The sequence below is a fragment of the Plasmodium vivax genome, chromosome 14 (assembly GCF_000002415.2).
Source record: "Plasmodium vivax chromosome 14, whole genome shotgun sequence".
Lineage (NCBI taxonomy): Eukaryota > Apicomplexa > Aconoidasida > Haemosporida > Plasmodiidae > Plasmodium > Plasmodium vivax.
Genome location: NC_009919.1, coordinates 1,049,743 through 1,063,903, shown reverse-complemented (window position 1 = coordinate 1,063,903; position 14,161 = coordinate 1,049,743). Strand labels below are relative to the sequence as shown.

At 43.0% G+C, this 14,161-nt stretch overlaps 6 protein-coding genes across 6 annotated transcripts, besides 10 other annotated features; 3 read left to right on the top strand and 3 right to left on the bottom strand.

Moving 5' to 3' along the window:
* Positions 1 to 80: 80 nt before the first annotated feature.
* Positions 81 to 1,859, bottom strand: PVX_123000 (cation diffusion facilitator transporter domain containing protein; the record flags this gene model as incomplete). The annotated part of the gene is made up of 1 exon (XM_001617113.1): positions 81 to 1,859. The coding sequence occupies one exon, from the start codon at positions 1,857 to 1,859 to the stop codon at positions 81 to 83; it is 1,779 nt and encodes a 592-aa protein (XP_001617163.1).
* Positions 693 to 758: a microsatellite.
* Positions 1,810 to 1,862: a microsatellite.
* A 1,323-nt stretch (positions 1,863 to 3,185) lies between these two features.
* On the top strand, positions 3,186 to 5,855 carry PVX_122995 (transporter, putative). The gene has a single exon (XM_001617112.1). It carries the CDS (start codon positions 4,426 to 4,428, stop codon positions 5,734 to 5,736), a length of 1,311 nt encoding a protein of 436 aa, XP_001617162.1. The 5' UTR covers positions 3,186 to 4,425; the 3' UTR covers positions 5,737 to 5,855.
* Positions 4,646 to 4,674: a microsatellite.
* Positions 4,917 to 5,020: a microsatellite.
* Positions 5,177 to 5,211: a microsatellite.
* Positions 5,856 to 6,375: 520 nt separating the features above from the next.
* PVX_122990 (hypothetical protein, conserved) lies at positions 6,376 to 6,741 on the bottom strand (the record flags this gene model as incomplete). Its single annotated transcript, XM_001617111.1, has 1 exon — positions 6,376 to 6,741. One exon carries the CDS (start codon positions 6,739 to 6,741, stop codon positions 6,376 to 6,378), a length of 366 nt encoding a protein of 121 aa, XP_001617161.1.
* Positions 6,609 to 6,685: a microsatellite.
* An 842-nt stretch (positions 6,742 to 7,583) lies between the features above and the next one.
* PVX_122985 (GTP-binding protein TypA, putative) lies at positions 7,584 to 10,853 on the bottom strand. Its single transcript, XM_001617110.1, has 2 exons — positions 10,796 to 10,853; positions 7,584 to 10,716 (listed from the first exon to the last, which is right to left on the bottom strand). Exon 2 carries the CDS (start codon positions 10,323 to 10,325, stop codon positions 8,010 to 8,012), a length of 2,316 nt encoding a protein of 771 aa, XP_001617160.1. The 5' UTR covers positions 10,326 to 10,716; positions 10,796 to 10,853; the 3' UTR covers positions 7,584 to 8,009.
* Positions 9,020 to 9,069: a microsatellite.
* Positions 9,239 to 9,275: a microsatellite.
* A 102-nt stretch (positions 10,854 to 10,955) lies between the features above and the next one.
* PVX_122980 (ATP synthase epsilon chain, mitochondrial, putative) lies at positions 10,956 to 12,143 on the top strand. Its single transcript, XM_001617109.1, has 3 exons — positions 10,956 to 11,330; positions 11,548 to 11,642; positions 11,896 to 12,143. The coding sequence occupies exons 1-3, from the start codon at positions 11,266 to 11,268 to the stop codon at positions 11,940 to 11,942; spliced, it is 207 nt and encodes a 68-aa protein (XP_001617159.1). The 5' UTR covers positions 10,956 to 11,265; the 3' UTR covers positions 11,943 to 12,143.
* Positions 12,111 to 12,133: a microsatellite.
* Positions 12,144 to 12,583: 440 nt separating the features above from the next.
* PVX_122975 (hypothetical protein, conserved) lies at positions 12,584 to 14,036 on the top strand. The gene is made up of 3 exons (XM_001617108.1): positions 12,584 to 13,413; positions 13,623 to 13,666; positions 13,942 to 14,036. Exons 1-3 carry the CDS (start codon positions 12,870 to 12,872, stop codon positions 14,026 to 14,028), a joined length of 675 nt encoding a protein of 224 aa, XP_001617158.1. The 5' UTR covers positions 12,584 to 12,869; the 3' UTR covers positions 14,029 to 14,036.
* Positions 12,736 to 12,755: a microsatellite.
* Positions 14,037 to 14,161: the final 125 nt, after the last annotated feature.

Sequence of the window (14,161 nt, the reverse complement as noted above, 5' to 3'; positions counted from 1 at the left end):
TCCCCCCTGTGGGAACGGCTTAGACACACTCGCATATACACACATAAGGCACGAGGTGTGTAGCTGCACAGGAGGAGCTACTACTTGTGCGTTTCTGTTTTTAAGTTTGAGCATTTAAGATGAGCATAGGTTTCGCAGTTGGAGATGTTGGAGGGGTAGTCGGTCTGGACAGTGGTATGAAGAATTTTGTATTTATTATGGCACAACAATGTGGCGTTGTTCAAAGCTGTGTGTGCAAAATTTTTGTGTGCAACTATATGGCACGCGAGGGCTGGCTTCCCAATTGATAAGGACCAAACGTGTAGGTCGTGAACGTCTATAACCCCGGGTATCTTCAGAAGGTCGTTTTTTATATCTATTAGGTTTATGCTCACGGGGGTTCCCTCCATCAGTACGTTTAGAATTTCTTTAATTACAGATATGGTTGTTGAAAAAACGATGAAACAAAAAATGATTGAGCAAATGGGGTCCGTGATGGAGTACTTGGGGTTGTACCAGATGATCAGCGAGGCTATCATTACTCCTACGTTTTGCAGCAAGTCGCTGATGGCGTGCAGGTACGCCGTCTTCAGGCTTATGCTGTTCAGTTCGTCTTGGCCGTGGGAGTGGCGATGAGAGTGGCGGTGAGAGTGGTCGTGTGAATGGCGGTGAGAGTGACAGTGAGAGTGGCGGTGGGAGTGGCGGCGCGCGGTCTGCGGGGAGTTCCCCCCCAAGGAACGGCCAAGGCCATGGCTGTCATACGAGTCGCACAAAACATTCTCTTCGCTCTCCTCATTGGAGAGCAGGTAGGAACTGTCCGAGGCTACGTTCCTGCCCTTGTGCGTGCCACTGTGCGTACCACTGTGCGAATTTTTTTTTTTTTTTTTTTTACTGAGATCATTCGCTCCATTGCCTTTATTGACGTACTCATTTATCCCGACTTTAAAAGTATCATCGTCCTTCTGCACATCTTCATCATTTCCAATGTGGTTACTGTGAAGGAAATTATTCGCTGTTGGGTCCAGCAGCGCATGGTGTGAATTTTGAGAGTCCTTCTTCCCTGCAATGGTCCCACCACCACCACCAGTTCCTCCTGCAGCCCTTGAATCTCCCTGATGGCGATTATCCATATTAATTTGGTTCACATTTTCATAGTAATCAAAAGCGACGTAGCTACACGAACTGGTGTTGATTTTCCCAATGGAAATGTTACCCTTGTTACATGCCGCAGCATGAGCAGCAGCATCGTCGTCATCTGCAATAACAATATCGCTGTTTATATTTTTGTATTTTCCATTTTTTGCAGAGCACCTAGCATCATTCCCCCACGCCTTTATCTGGTGAGCATGCTCATTCGTTTCATCATTATGACTGCATCTTCGTTGCCCAATAAACTCAAACCCATGTGAATGCACCTTAAGCACGAAGGCAATGAATATATTCGCCAGCGTGCTTACAAAAGCGGTCACAAACATGATGTACCCATCCACCGTCTGAACATCAAATAATCGAAACACAGCACTGTATAGGATGTAGGCAGAGAGGGCCCATATAAAAAAAATGGAAAACAACGCTCCTATTATTTCCGCCCGGTGGTACCCAAAAGACATATCTACATTCCCCTCAAATGTGGAAACGTATATGGAAAATAAATTTAAGGCAAAGGAGAGTAAGTCGCAAAAAAGGTGCGAAGCATCAGTCATTAGGGACAAGGAATTCGCCACAATAGCTGCCACTATTTCTATTATCATAAATATTATACATATTACACTTGCTATGATTAATTTCTTCGTGGCCTTCTTTTGGGAGCTGTCGTACAGGTGAGACATCCTGTCGATGAAATTCATGTTTAGTCCATTTTCCAGCAAGGAGCTATCCATTTTGGGTGCTTTTGCGTTTGGGGGGGCGCGTTACGGGGGGGAGCGTCTCTTCAGGCTGCGCGGGGGTAAGAAGCAAGGGAGCGATGAAGGGAGCGGTTAAGGGGATGGCAAACGCAATGTGACGGAGAAAAACAGCGCGAGCTCTTCCCAAGCCGGGGGTTCCCTCCAACGTTGGGTGGAAAAGTGGGGAACGGGCGCGCGCCAGGCCCCCTCTCTGCCAATCCCACGTAATCGGGTTGCGCAGGGTAGCAGCTCGCACATGAGGGTGAAGGAAAACCGCGGGTGGGCACTCGCTCGGGAAGTGTCGTTACAATTACATAGATACACAAGAAGGTACGCTTTTACGTACATACGTTCCTATGTGCACATGCTATCTTACGCCGATGTGTCACGCCTACCTTCGCCCTGCGGCACTGCGAACTACACATGCGCACGCTCGTTGCAAAGATGCAAAAAGGGGGGGGCCTGCTTCCAAAAGTACTAAAAAACGGTGCTTTCAAAACGTACTAGCGGGAGTGAGCACTTGGTTATTCCAAATGTGGGGGGAATACCTTTACATGTTGTGTATAGGCCAAGCGGGAGGAGCGGAGAAAAAACGAAAAAGAGGGGAGGAGGGCACAGAAGAACGTGAATGTGGTGTGGTGGCCAAGGACTAGCGTTTCAGCATGTCAGCGTGTTAGCGCGAGCAAGTGTGCCAAATGTGGGTGACACGCGTACGCGTACCCTGTACGAATAGCTACGCAAAGGGAAGAACCTGGTAATCGTATGTACATATGCACATGCGCACAAACATTCATACAAGTAATATTTTTTCCTTATATGCGAAATGTTAAAAATAACCCAAGTGTTTTCTCCCCTTTTTTTTTTTTCTTTTTTTTGGCCCTTTTTATTGAACACATGTATTACAGTGGGTAGAAAATGTGCCAAGTTGAGGATATGGCTCTGCGATATTTGCTTACAAAAAAAGGGGAGCCCGGGACGATGCACCAAAAAAAAAAAAAAAATATAATAAAATAAATAAAAAAAAAAAAAAAAAAAAAAAAATTAGTACACCCTTGTGCTATTTTTAAACGATTCGCTAAAAAAGTACGAAAGAGCAACATAAATCTGTCATTAGGTGTACAAAATGAATGTGGCCCAAAGGGAGCCGCAGCAGCAGCCTTTTTTTTAACACATCATTTTTTTTTGAATATGCCTGAGAGACACCACAACTTCGCCGCATTTTTGCTTCGCGTTCGTCCCATTTATGTTACCTTTTTTTGTTCTCTTTGTAATTCGCTCATGTTTCTTTCCTTTGCACTTCATTTGTCCTTTTTTTTTTTTTTTCTCAATAACTCCACGCATACCACCACTGAGTGGAAGTGTAAATTACCAAGCGGCGCGCATAACCCGTGTATGCCTTTTTATGCTTTCACATTTTTTTTAGCACTTGTTTCCTGTCGGGTAGCAGCTAGTCGGGGTACACTTGTGCGGACATACGTTTGCGAAAACAGTTGGGTGGTGCACGAGTTAAGCCACTCTTAAAGCGTACACGGATGGGTATGCTATCCGTACGCATAGAGAAGCTACTTAGGAGGGGGGACCTAAATTTTCCACTTTTTTGCTAACCATTTAAGTGATATGCAAAGCAAAAAAGCGCACCATTTAGGAGTGAAGCTTACCCATCATAGGGTGCTTCTTTGCCATTAAGCACATCCCACAAATGAAAAGAAAATGAGGGAAAAAAAAAAAAAAATGCCAGGAGGAAAACCATACATTTTCCTTCCACATTAAAAATTGAAAAATAATTTTTTAAAACGGTTTTAAGGAGGCTCCAATATTTTATGAGTATCCCATTAGCAACGATAATATTTAAAAAAAAAAAAAAAGCAAAAAGGAAAAAGGAACAAAGAGCTATTGCTCTAATTTGATTAACGTTAAAAAATACATTAAAGGAGTCCCCCCTTCCAAAAAAAAAAATAAATATGGGATAAAGTCAAAAGCAGATAATAACCTGTAATCCTGTTTCACATGTAATGCGTTCATTTTATTCCTTTTCGCTTTTTTTGGTGAACTTTACGTTTTTTTCTCGCGCGTGAGTTGCGAAGGGAGGAGTTTCCCCCGTTTATGTGCACACATGTACGGGCATACGCGCGTGCGTACATACGTGCGTTCGTACGTGCGTTTATATGTGCGTTCATGTGTGCCTTCATATGTGCGTTCATATGTGCCCATTTCTTTGCATACGTATGTACATTTGTGCCCAGCGCTTCAACCATTTTGTGCCTCACCCACTGCCGAGCTGCGCTTCGCATACTTTCACGCCTAATGAAGTCTCGCCTGTGTAGACTCAAAATGAAATGCGAGTGATTCCCCTGGCGCCTCTTGAAACTGACAAAGGATGCGTTTCTTCTGCGCCCGATTTTCTGGGAAGAAATTAATCTTTTGAGTTTTAAAAAAGGGGGCAGCATACAGGCGTAAGCAGAAGTGGGAGTACCTACGCGAAGGGGCGATCACACGAAGGTGCACTCACGTAGGCGCTCTCACAAGTGGGACTCCCCCCCAGCTATGCCCACCATAGTGAACAATGAAATTCCTAAAAGTTGAAGAATTTTTCGCCAAGGCCAAGCAAGATGAGGGGGGGAGGAACGTGCTGCTGATAACCGTAAACTTGCTGCTGCTGTTCTCCATGTTCCTGTATGGCATAAACTACATACTGATGAAATATTTTATTATGATAAAGGGGTCCATCTACGTGTTCATAATTTTGAGGACAGTCTTGACCATCCCACTGATGATTTACATGTACATGTCCAAGCAGTCGGAGCCGAACAAAAAAAAACTGCTGCACGGTGTGAATGAAAATGATGGGGCGGACGAGCAGGATGGCCAGATAGACCTGGAGTTGTCAAAAGTTGGAGAAGAAAATGAAAAAAAAAAAAAAAAAAATTCCAAAGGTGATAAAAATGACGACAGTAGTAGTAGTAAGAAGAAGAAGAAAAACGGGAAGGACAGCAAGGATGGGAAAATGGACGATAGCATGCAAAATGCAGATGGGAAAAATAACGCAGACGGTAGTGACGAGTACAGCAGTAATAAGAACGAAACGTGTGCCGGTATAGAAAATACATGCTCAAATTATTTCAGCAGATTGCTAAAAAATGATGAAAAGTTAATTCCTAAGATAGCGTACATGCCCATACTCATCCTGTCCGTTACGGGAGCTCTGAGACAGGTCATTGTCATAATAGCCTTACAGTATACCGATTCTCATAACGTGGCTATCATACAGCCAACAATACCCATTTTTACAGCCCTCATGTCCTATTATTTGAAGATTGAAAAAATGAATTATATAACTTGCTTGTCCATTTTTTTATCTTTCTTTGGGTTGGCCATAACTGCGGAAGTGTGGAATATGGGTTCCTTCGATTTTGGTTTCCTCCTATTATTAACCGTGCCAGTTACGAAGGGGCTGCAAGTGATATATATTAATATTGCCACAAGATACGTAAGTAATGACATCATTCAATTTTCCCAAATGGCTGTTTTGTTCTTGATAACCCTTCCATTTGGCATCCTCGGGGAGATGTTCATCAATGAAAATTACAATGTGATTGGCGAGATGTATAATGTGACTACTAATCAGTTTTTGTGCATTTTATATTCTACCCTTGCCATTATTTTTCTCTGTTGGAAAATTCAAATCATCGCTTTGAATTACCTGACCCCCGTAACCGTTTCGCTGTACCAGTCCTTTCAGCCCTGCTTCACCTTCGTGTTGGCTAGGCTCTTCCTCAACGAGACCATCAATTATAATAAGTACATCGGCACCATCTTCATTGTCCTCTCGTTGCTGCTGTACCAGTACGGTTGCACCAAGCGCCCCAAGGCGTAACGCGGCGGGGCCCATACGAACAGGAACAGGAGCACGCACGTGAGCGGCGTACCTGTGGGCGTTCCCCCCTTTTTTATTGTTCTTATAACGCAAATGGAAAGTGGCTTATTGCCATCTTTTTTTTTTTTTTTTCATCGCACCATTTTGTTTCCCAAATGTTTCATCGTACCCCCTTTTTTTCTTTCTTTTTCTGATTAATCCTTTTAAAGAAAATTTTACCCTTTTCAATCAAACTTGTTACTTTAGGTTAGCCCCCGATTGTTAATGTGTTGCGTGGCATATTCGCCGGCGCGCAATTTAGCAGATTGGCAGCTTAGCAGCGTAGCAGCCTTTTGCAAATCAGAAGCGGCTGAGGAGGGGCGTAAAAACGGGCAGCTGGGGATTGTTCAGGCTCAATCCTGTTCGCGGCGCCCCGTCGATTTTGTGCATCGAAGCGTCGACTTTGCGCACCGAAGTGTCTGCTTTACGCACCGATGTGTCTGCTTTACGCACCGATGTGTCTACTCTACGCACCGCTCTCTCGAGTTCCCCTTATGACGCGCTCCTCTCTGCGGAAAGTACTCGCTAAGGCGCCCGCCACTCTTATCCGCGGAGTGATATGTTCGTAAGGCCCATTTTTACTTTTCCCCCTGCACAGAGCTACTTCTCCAAGTTCCACCTCCACCGAACGTGCTTTCTCATCTTATTAAACCTTGAGGGAGGCTGACAGTGCAACTTTACTTTGCCCGCTAAGTTAATTTCGCTCATCAGCTTTTCCACCATCATGTTCATATCTTTGTAGCTTTTATTTTCAAACAAAGGAGAGCATAAAATTCCGTAGAAATGCATGTCGTGGACATGATGCCCCATGGTATAATCCTGCTTAATGTGGAAACATATTGGCTTCAATTTTTCGTATATCACTTTTTTGATGCTGATCAAATTGGGACAATCTGGGGAAGCAAATTTGTGTGCGTAGTTTTTCTGCACCAGGAGGAAGCTACACTTTTTGGTAGTCATAATCATGTTTGGAGAACCGCCTTCTTGAGGATTCCTGCCTCGGGGTGCGCCGCGTAAGCTGTCTCCGTGAGAAGCGAGGCAGTTGGGGAGGCAGTTCGCGAAGGAGATGGCGAAGTAGTTGGCGAAGCAGGGGAGTTACCCCTTTTGTCCTTCACGGGGCGCACAAATGGTGAGCGGCTCCACCAGCTTTCGTGTGCAGATATGTACCTACGTGTGTGTTTGCATATGTACACACGCGCGTTAACCATGTGCCTCTTCGTGAGGGTCCCCCTTATATATGGCGTATCACAGCTGTTCCTCGGATGTCCTGAAAAAGCATCTCTTTTTTTTTTTTTCTCAAAAAAAAAGTTTTCCTTAAATGTACAGTTTTAATATGTCGCCTGTTCGGCTAGCCGCTTCATCTATAACGTGACTGCACGGGGGGGAAGCCGACGCGGGAGGGTTACCTTTCTTCGGCCGCTCTACCGACAGCATATTGCCAAGATGCTACTCGTTCGTAATTTATTCCCCTTTTTCTCACCTCTCGTCAGGCACTTTCATCAAAAGGGGGTAAAGTCCATTCCGCTTCGCACATTCCCTTAAATTGATCATTTCACGAGATGTTACTTTTGCAACGTTTGCGTGCGGGGTGGAAAAAAAAAAAAAAAAAATCAAAGAAAAGAAAAAAAAAAAACGCCATGTAAGCGCCCCATTATGCGGACAACACTAAGCAGCAGTTTTTCCTTTTTATCTCTCCATATGTATGCAATATTGTAAGGCCGCATAACACCTGCACCGCATGTTTAGGCAACCCGCAGGGCCATGCCTGTCGTAATTTTTTATTTAAAAATGTTATACAATCCACAAATGATCCGTCACTATTGCGTGCGGCGAAACATACGTGACGCGTTTGAAAAAAGGCGGTGTGCGAAGTTCAAAAAAGAAAAAGAAAAATAAGCAGTCTCATATGAAGTACGATGTAATGTATACAAAAAAGGGAGAGACACTTTGGCAAGCAAAGCGGTCACATGATATTATCGTAGCCAAATGGAAGTTGCGTCCTCCATACATAAGAGTAACAGTGTGCAGAACATTTTTGGAAAATAAAAGGGGGACGCGCAACATCATCCGGGTTCGAAGAGGGCACCTTCCAGAGATGCAAATGAGAAAGGTAAGGTATGATTGGTCTCACTATGGAGCCGTTTTCATTGACAAGAGGAAAACCCATCCGGTGTGGCTCCATCTGTTAGGCAGTCCTCATATTAGCCCATCACACACATAGCTTTTTCCCCTAATTACCCATTTTTGGCCTTCCTGTTTGCCGTTTTTCTCTGCTCCGTGTTTAGGATTTTCTTCCGCATGACGATCCTCTTCGGAGTAACTTCTATTTCTTCGTCGTCTTGAATAAACGAAAGAGCATACTCAATGGTGACACTTTTATGATTTATCCTTATGGTTTCCTCATGGCCCTTATTCCTTAGGTGTTGCACAGGCTTGACCTTCACAGCATTCATTTCAATATCATTGCTTAGGAAGTGCTCTCCGATGATCATGCCTTCATAAGTAGGGTAATTTTCGCTAACAAATAAATTTCCCTTTAACTGTATGGGGTCAAGCGAAAAGGCAGTGGTTGTTCCACTGGACGAGGATATGATCACCCCATTTCTGTCACTTTTGTAGGACGTTTGTTTTTTTTTATATTCCCTCAATTCGGAGTTAATAATGGAGGTCCCTTTGCTAACATCACGCAGGTAAGATCTCATACCAAAGAAATTTCTCGATGGGCAAATACACTTGATGAAAGTATTTTCATTATCGTCATTTATAATGTCCACAATTTCTGCCTTCCTTGTGTTTAATTTTTCAATAACATTGGAGCTAATTACAGACGGTATGGTAATGTGAAATTCTTCAACTGGTTCTAGCAGATTTCCATTTTCATCTTTTGTGTAAATAACATTTGGAGATGAGATGGTCATTTCGTATCCTTCCCTCCTCAACTTTTCGATCAGAATGCCTAACTGTAATTCTCCTCTTCCTTTCACCTCATAGCTGTCTTTCCTTTCCGACTCGTTAATTTCGATGGCCACATTTATGGCTGCTTCTCTTTTAAGTCTATTACCAATGGAGGACAGAGTTATATGCTTTCCATCCTTCCCTGTTAGGGGACTTGTATTTTGTGAAATTTTTAAGCAGAGAACAGGCGGATCGATTGGCCTCACCTTCAAACTTGATACGGCTTCTTCAGATGACAGCGTATCGTTAACAGATGGGGTAACTCCCTTCGAAAAGGAAATATTTACAATATCCCCTGCACTGGCGAAATTAGCATTTTCCATTTTGCGTCCTTTCATGTAGAAAATGTTCTTAATTACACATGTCCCTTTTACTTTATTTTCTTCACTCTTCACGATAATCGTGTCTCCCTTTTTGATGACCCCTCCGTATATTTTCCCCGTCACCGTGACGCCTACCCCTTCTTGGTGGTCTATAAGGCTGACTAGCATGCTGAACGGTTCGCGCATTATTTTCGCCTCCACGTTTTTATCCTCCCCGAGGGGGGGGCGGTTGGACGGGTCTTCGACAAATCCGCCATCCTTCGCAGAGTCTCTTCGTGACGATACCCCCAATAAAGGAGTTACACCATGTGAGTCATCCCCTGTAACGCTGCCCTCAAGCAGTGGGGACCCCACAGGGGAGTCAAAATATTCTATAATTTTTTTAAATATGACTAGCACGTTATTATGTGCACACTTATTCTGCTTAGCATCCTCGAAGCTGTCCGTGCACCACCCATTCTTCGCAGAGGCGTAGAGGATGGGGTAATTCATCAACTCATCTGGAGCGTTCAAATCAGCGAAAAGGTCAAAAATTTCATTTTCAATTTCTTCTTTCCTTTTTATATTACTAGGTTTATCAAACTTATTCATAATGACAATAATTTTGCACTTTGGATTTAGCAGAGATTTTTTTAGAACAAATTTCGTTTGGTTCTTTGGTCCTTCAACGACGTCAACAATTAGGCAAACCCCATCAATGAGGTTCAGCACCCGTTCAACTTCTCCGCCAAAATCTGAATGCCCAGGGGTATCAACGATATTAAAAAAATAATCATCATATTTTATTCTTGTCACTTTGGACATGATAGTAATTCCTCTTTCCTTTTCCAAATCATTATGGTCCATTACTCTTTCGTTTTTTGTTTCTTCTCCCCCTTGTTTTAGCAGCTTATCTACCAGGGTTGTCTTCCCATGATCTACATGTGCAATGATTGCCACGTTTCTTATCTTTTGCGGGTTGATAATTTTTATTTTTTTATTACTCGTTGAAAAGAAGAGGGTATTGCCATTGCGGCTTAGTGCTGAAGGGTGTCTCATTTCGGGGCTCCCTTTTTGGCGCAATTTATTTTTTGCCCTATTTAGAAAGCTTCTATTATCGTAAAGTGACACTGTGGAAAAGTATTTCCCCATTATTCTCCCCCCAGGAACTCCGGCAAAGGGGGTTTGGCCCTCCCTCTGGAGGTTTTTTACCCCCTTTGCGCTCGTCCCGACGCATTGCCTCACCAACTTCAGAGCGGCACACCCGTTGTGTCCTTTTAGGAAGTTATTCATATTGCGCTGTTTCTTCTTAATTTCGCAGCGCGGATCACTTTGGCCTATCGCTGCACTGGACGCATTCTGTTCGTTTACGCGTGTGCGCTCGTGGACCTACGTATACACCTTCGCGAAGCGGCTCAGCCAACCTTTACATTTACCCACGTGCGGTGCGCATACCAAACAGTTCGCCCACTTCGGACGCCCCTTTAACCCTATCGGGGGTAATTCACCCGTTGGGGGAACTTACGAATGAGTTGCGGTGCAGGGGGACACCTATATGTACATATAATGCTGTATCTGCTTCCTCGCTTCTTGGCACTCCCATCTGGCGCTAGTTACTTTCCCTCGGGAAAGGCAACCCTTTCCTCTGACCCAACAGTGGCGGAGCTCGCTCTTTTGTGGGCCACTCGTATCGTGGCCAAGCTGGCCTATGTGACTGTTCTACTGTGCGTACGAAATGGGAAGAGTGGCCGCGGTTGTGGGACAATCTACATGATGTAACGCTTCTAGGTGTAGTTTGAAGCATTACCGCTAGGGTTAGCGAAAAAGCTAGTTTTTTTTTTTTTTTTTTTTTGGCGCATACGCTTTTTTTTCAACCGGGAGAGGCTTCCCCGGAAATGCGTGATTAATTTTTTTTTTTTTTTTAAGAGTAACATTTTTACAATTTTTACATATTTAACCATGAAAATGTCGAGCAAGCATCTCCCTTTTTCGCTAACACGCATGGTACAATTTACACTTTGAATAACTTATCGTGTTTTGCTTCATTCCAGTTAAATAGATATACACCCTGTCGTTCACTTCACCTGGGGTTGGCACCCGTTGTACGTATAAAACACCTGCCCGGCAAGGTGAACAATCTTAAAAATATTCTCACCTGCGTTGCATACGTGTGTACATAGGAAAACATAAACACTGGTGTCCCTTGTGCGTACTACTATTATCCTCTCCAGAGATGTGGAAAGCGGCGAATGTTTCTTACACAAGATACGCCTCTGAAATGGCGGACATTTTGAGGAAGTACGTGGGAGGAAAAAAAAGAAATGCGGCCAAGGAAATATACCATCGCTTCACCCCCCAAATCGTTTGAGGCATTTCACTTTCCTTTTTACACGCGAGAAAAGGCGAACATAATGAACATGTGGAGCAGCCCCCTACACACACACTTAACATATGCAGACATATATGTGTAAAAATTGCCCATTTTCTTTTTGTTTCTTTCCCCCCGCCCCCTAAGGTGTTTGAAAGACCCATATTCGGACATAGCCTTGGAAAGGAGTAGGATGCATCTGCGGGAGACGATATACAAGGACGGGAAACCAATCAGTCAAGGTAAGGCGGATGGTACAAGAGTGTGCCCATAAAAATGTACTCATTAAAATGTGCACCTAAAAATGAGTGCGTAAAAATCTGCCCACAGTTTTAGTCAACCATTGGGGGGAAATTCCATTTGGCCTACTCCCCATTATTAGTGAAAATCCTATGTGGAGCCACTCAAACTACACTGCGTAGTTACGCCCACCTTGTATGTACATGCGGATAAATACCCTTGCACACGAATTGTGTCTTCCCTCCCTTTGAACAGAGCTACATGAAGAATTTCAGAAGGCCTTCAAAAAGTTTGAGAACTAGTAAGGAATGAAAGGGGTGGAAAATAGCTAAGTGGAACAAACAGTAGGATATTCCGGAAGGAAAAGACAAAAATGGGAGAACTCTCCAAAATTGTTAACTTATGTTTTTACAAAAGAAATGTCATTTTTGTTCTACTCAATTTGTGTACATCGTGGGGAAGTGTCCTCTAAGACGTTCGCAATATTTGCATGTTGCATCGTTAAGAAAAAAAAAAAAAAAAATTAGCAAAATTGTGAAGCAAACATTTACTGAAAACTGGTTAAGACAATCACCAATTTTGGTGGACCGTGGGAGAAAATCTAAATGTTGTGGAACACCAACTTGTGCTTTTTCATAAGAACAGTACATTTCGTAATTGCAGAATTGTCCTTATTTTTTTTTAATAACTCCTGCCAAATTATGAGGTGCGCACGGTGATGGTCCCACAAAAGGGAACACTTTTGATTGTGCATGGAAAATTTGCGTAGGTATCCCCTTTTTTTTTTTTTTTTTTTTTCTTCTTTTTTTTTTTTCGTTGTATGTACACAACTTTTAACGGACGTTTAATGCGTGCGTGGTCAAAGAAAACGGCAAAATGGTGAAGTGCCAAATGGGGAGATGGCCAAATGGGCAAGTCGGACAAAAGAAACCCAACTAGGAATGCCACAAACAGCTGCCACACTTTGACATCTCGCGAACCCCCTGTGGGAAAAATATTTTAAAGAGTAATTCACCAACTCGACTGTTCCCCCTCTCTGGCCTTTTTAAGAAAAACCGAAAGGTCACTCAATGTACCCCCACTGCGCAAGCACACGCATAGAGCGGCAAAAGAACACGCTCAAAGCGGCATAAGCACACCAACAGAGCTGCACAATCACACCCACGCACGATTTGGGAGACCGGCTAAAATATTCACGGAACACCCCCCATTTGTGTGCCTTCTGAAAAATGTATAAACGAACCCTCTTTGTGCTAGGCTTGGCACTTTTGAACTTCCTCGGCGCGGAGAGTAAAAATGTCGTTTCTTCCTTTTTGTCCTATTTGAACTCCAAAATTAATTCGACAAGCGAAATATCGAAAGTGGTCCAAATGGGCGACACCATGACGTGTCTAGTTAGTAAAGAAAATAACAACACGCGTAACGAATGCTCTTGTTCGTTTAAAAAGCTGAAAGAATTTGAAAAAAAATGCTCTTCCAATTTTAAAAAAAACCAAGAAGACGCTAAAAACTGCTCTGAAGAACATTGTGAAATTTGTTGTAGCTTAATGAATTCAAACAGTGTAGCAAATTCCATCCTGGACTATGAATTTTTTTGCAAAAAAAAATGTGCACGATCGAGCATTGTTTCAAATTTGAATGAAGATGATTATAAATTAGTTTTTAAAAAGCTAATTGAATTTATTCGTATTTTTTATCCTTCCAATGTGCTTAATTATTACCCCATTCGGAAAAGGGCCTCCGCGAATTACACGAATAGGCCACTGGACGCAAGTATCGCACTGGAAAATGATTTTTCCAAATCGCAATCTTTTGCGAAGCGGCAGTTTGGCGCATGGAAAAATTGTCTCCGTTGGTGGCGCATTATGCGCTGCATTTTCTCATTTTTATGTTTTACTTTCTCAGTTTTGCGTTGAACTTTCTCATTTGTACGTTTTACTTTCTCAATTTTTCCTTTTTTTTCCTCCCCCGTTTCGTCGCAGAAAATCAAACGATAATGGACGACCTAAGTGAAGAGCCCCGCGCGGTAAGCACATACATATGAACACCTGCATACAAGCAGAGCAACATGTTTTTTACAAGGCAGACAAACACGCGCATGTGGAAATATTTCTACTTCCGCGCTCTTCTTACGCATAGCATTTTCAATCGGGAAGACGCGAATACAACTGTGTATGCCATGCGCACATGCGCGGGGTAGAGTTACCAAATGGGGTCACTCTTTTTAACCATGTGATAAGCCTATATAAGTATCAAAACATTTTTGGAACTTTTTTTTTTTTTTTTTTTGGTCCCCTTCAGTCAAATCGCGAACATGTAGAAGATCGTACAACGTCGCTAACAGCGGAAGAGTCGGAGGAGTTTTTTTCTCCCTATGATGAAAGCTAGTTTTTTTTTTTTTTTTTCGTTGTTGTTTCCACTCCCCTGGGAATTTGTTTCCCTTGTTTGTCACATTTGCGTTGTTCCGCTGATATGTAAGCCCCGTTCATTTGGTCATTTGTTTGGTTATATGTTTATTTTG

Bases quoted from the DNA above. Each gene is read 5' to 3' on its own strand.
- PVX_122995 (XM_001617112.1), top strand. From the start codon at position 4,426: ATGAAATTCCTAAAAGTTGAAGAATTTTTCGCCAAGGCCAAGCAAGAT.
- PVX_122985 (XM_001617110.1), bottom strand. From the start codon at position 10,325: ATGAATAACTTCCTAAAAGGACACAACGGGTGTGCCGCTCTGAAGTTG.
- PVX_122980 (XM_001617109.1), top strand. From the start codon at position 11,266: ATGTGGAAAGCGGCGAATGTTTCTTACACAAGATACGCCTCTGAAATG. The intron at 11,331-11,547 runs GTACGTGGGAGG...CCGCCCCCTAAG, and splicing joins ATGGCGGACATTTTGAGGAA to GTGTTTGAAAGACCCATATT. The intron at 11,643-11,895 runs GTAAGGCGGATG...CCCTTTGAACAG, and splicing joins CGGGAAACCAATCAGTCAAG to AGCTACATGAAGAATTTCAG.
- PVX_122975 (XM_001617108.1), top strand. From the start codon at position 12,870: ATGTATAAACGAACCCTCTTTGTGCTAGGCTTGGCACTTTTGAACTTC. The intron at 13,414-13,622 runs GTATCGCACTGG...GTTTCGTCGCAG, and splicing joins GAATAGGCCACTGGACGCAA to AAAATCAAACGATAATGGAC. The intron at 13,667-13,941 runs GTAAGCACATAC...GGTCCCCTTCAG, and splicing joins TAAGTGAAGAGCCCCGCGCG to TCAAATCGCGAACATGTAGA.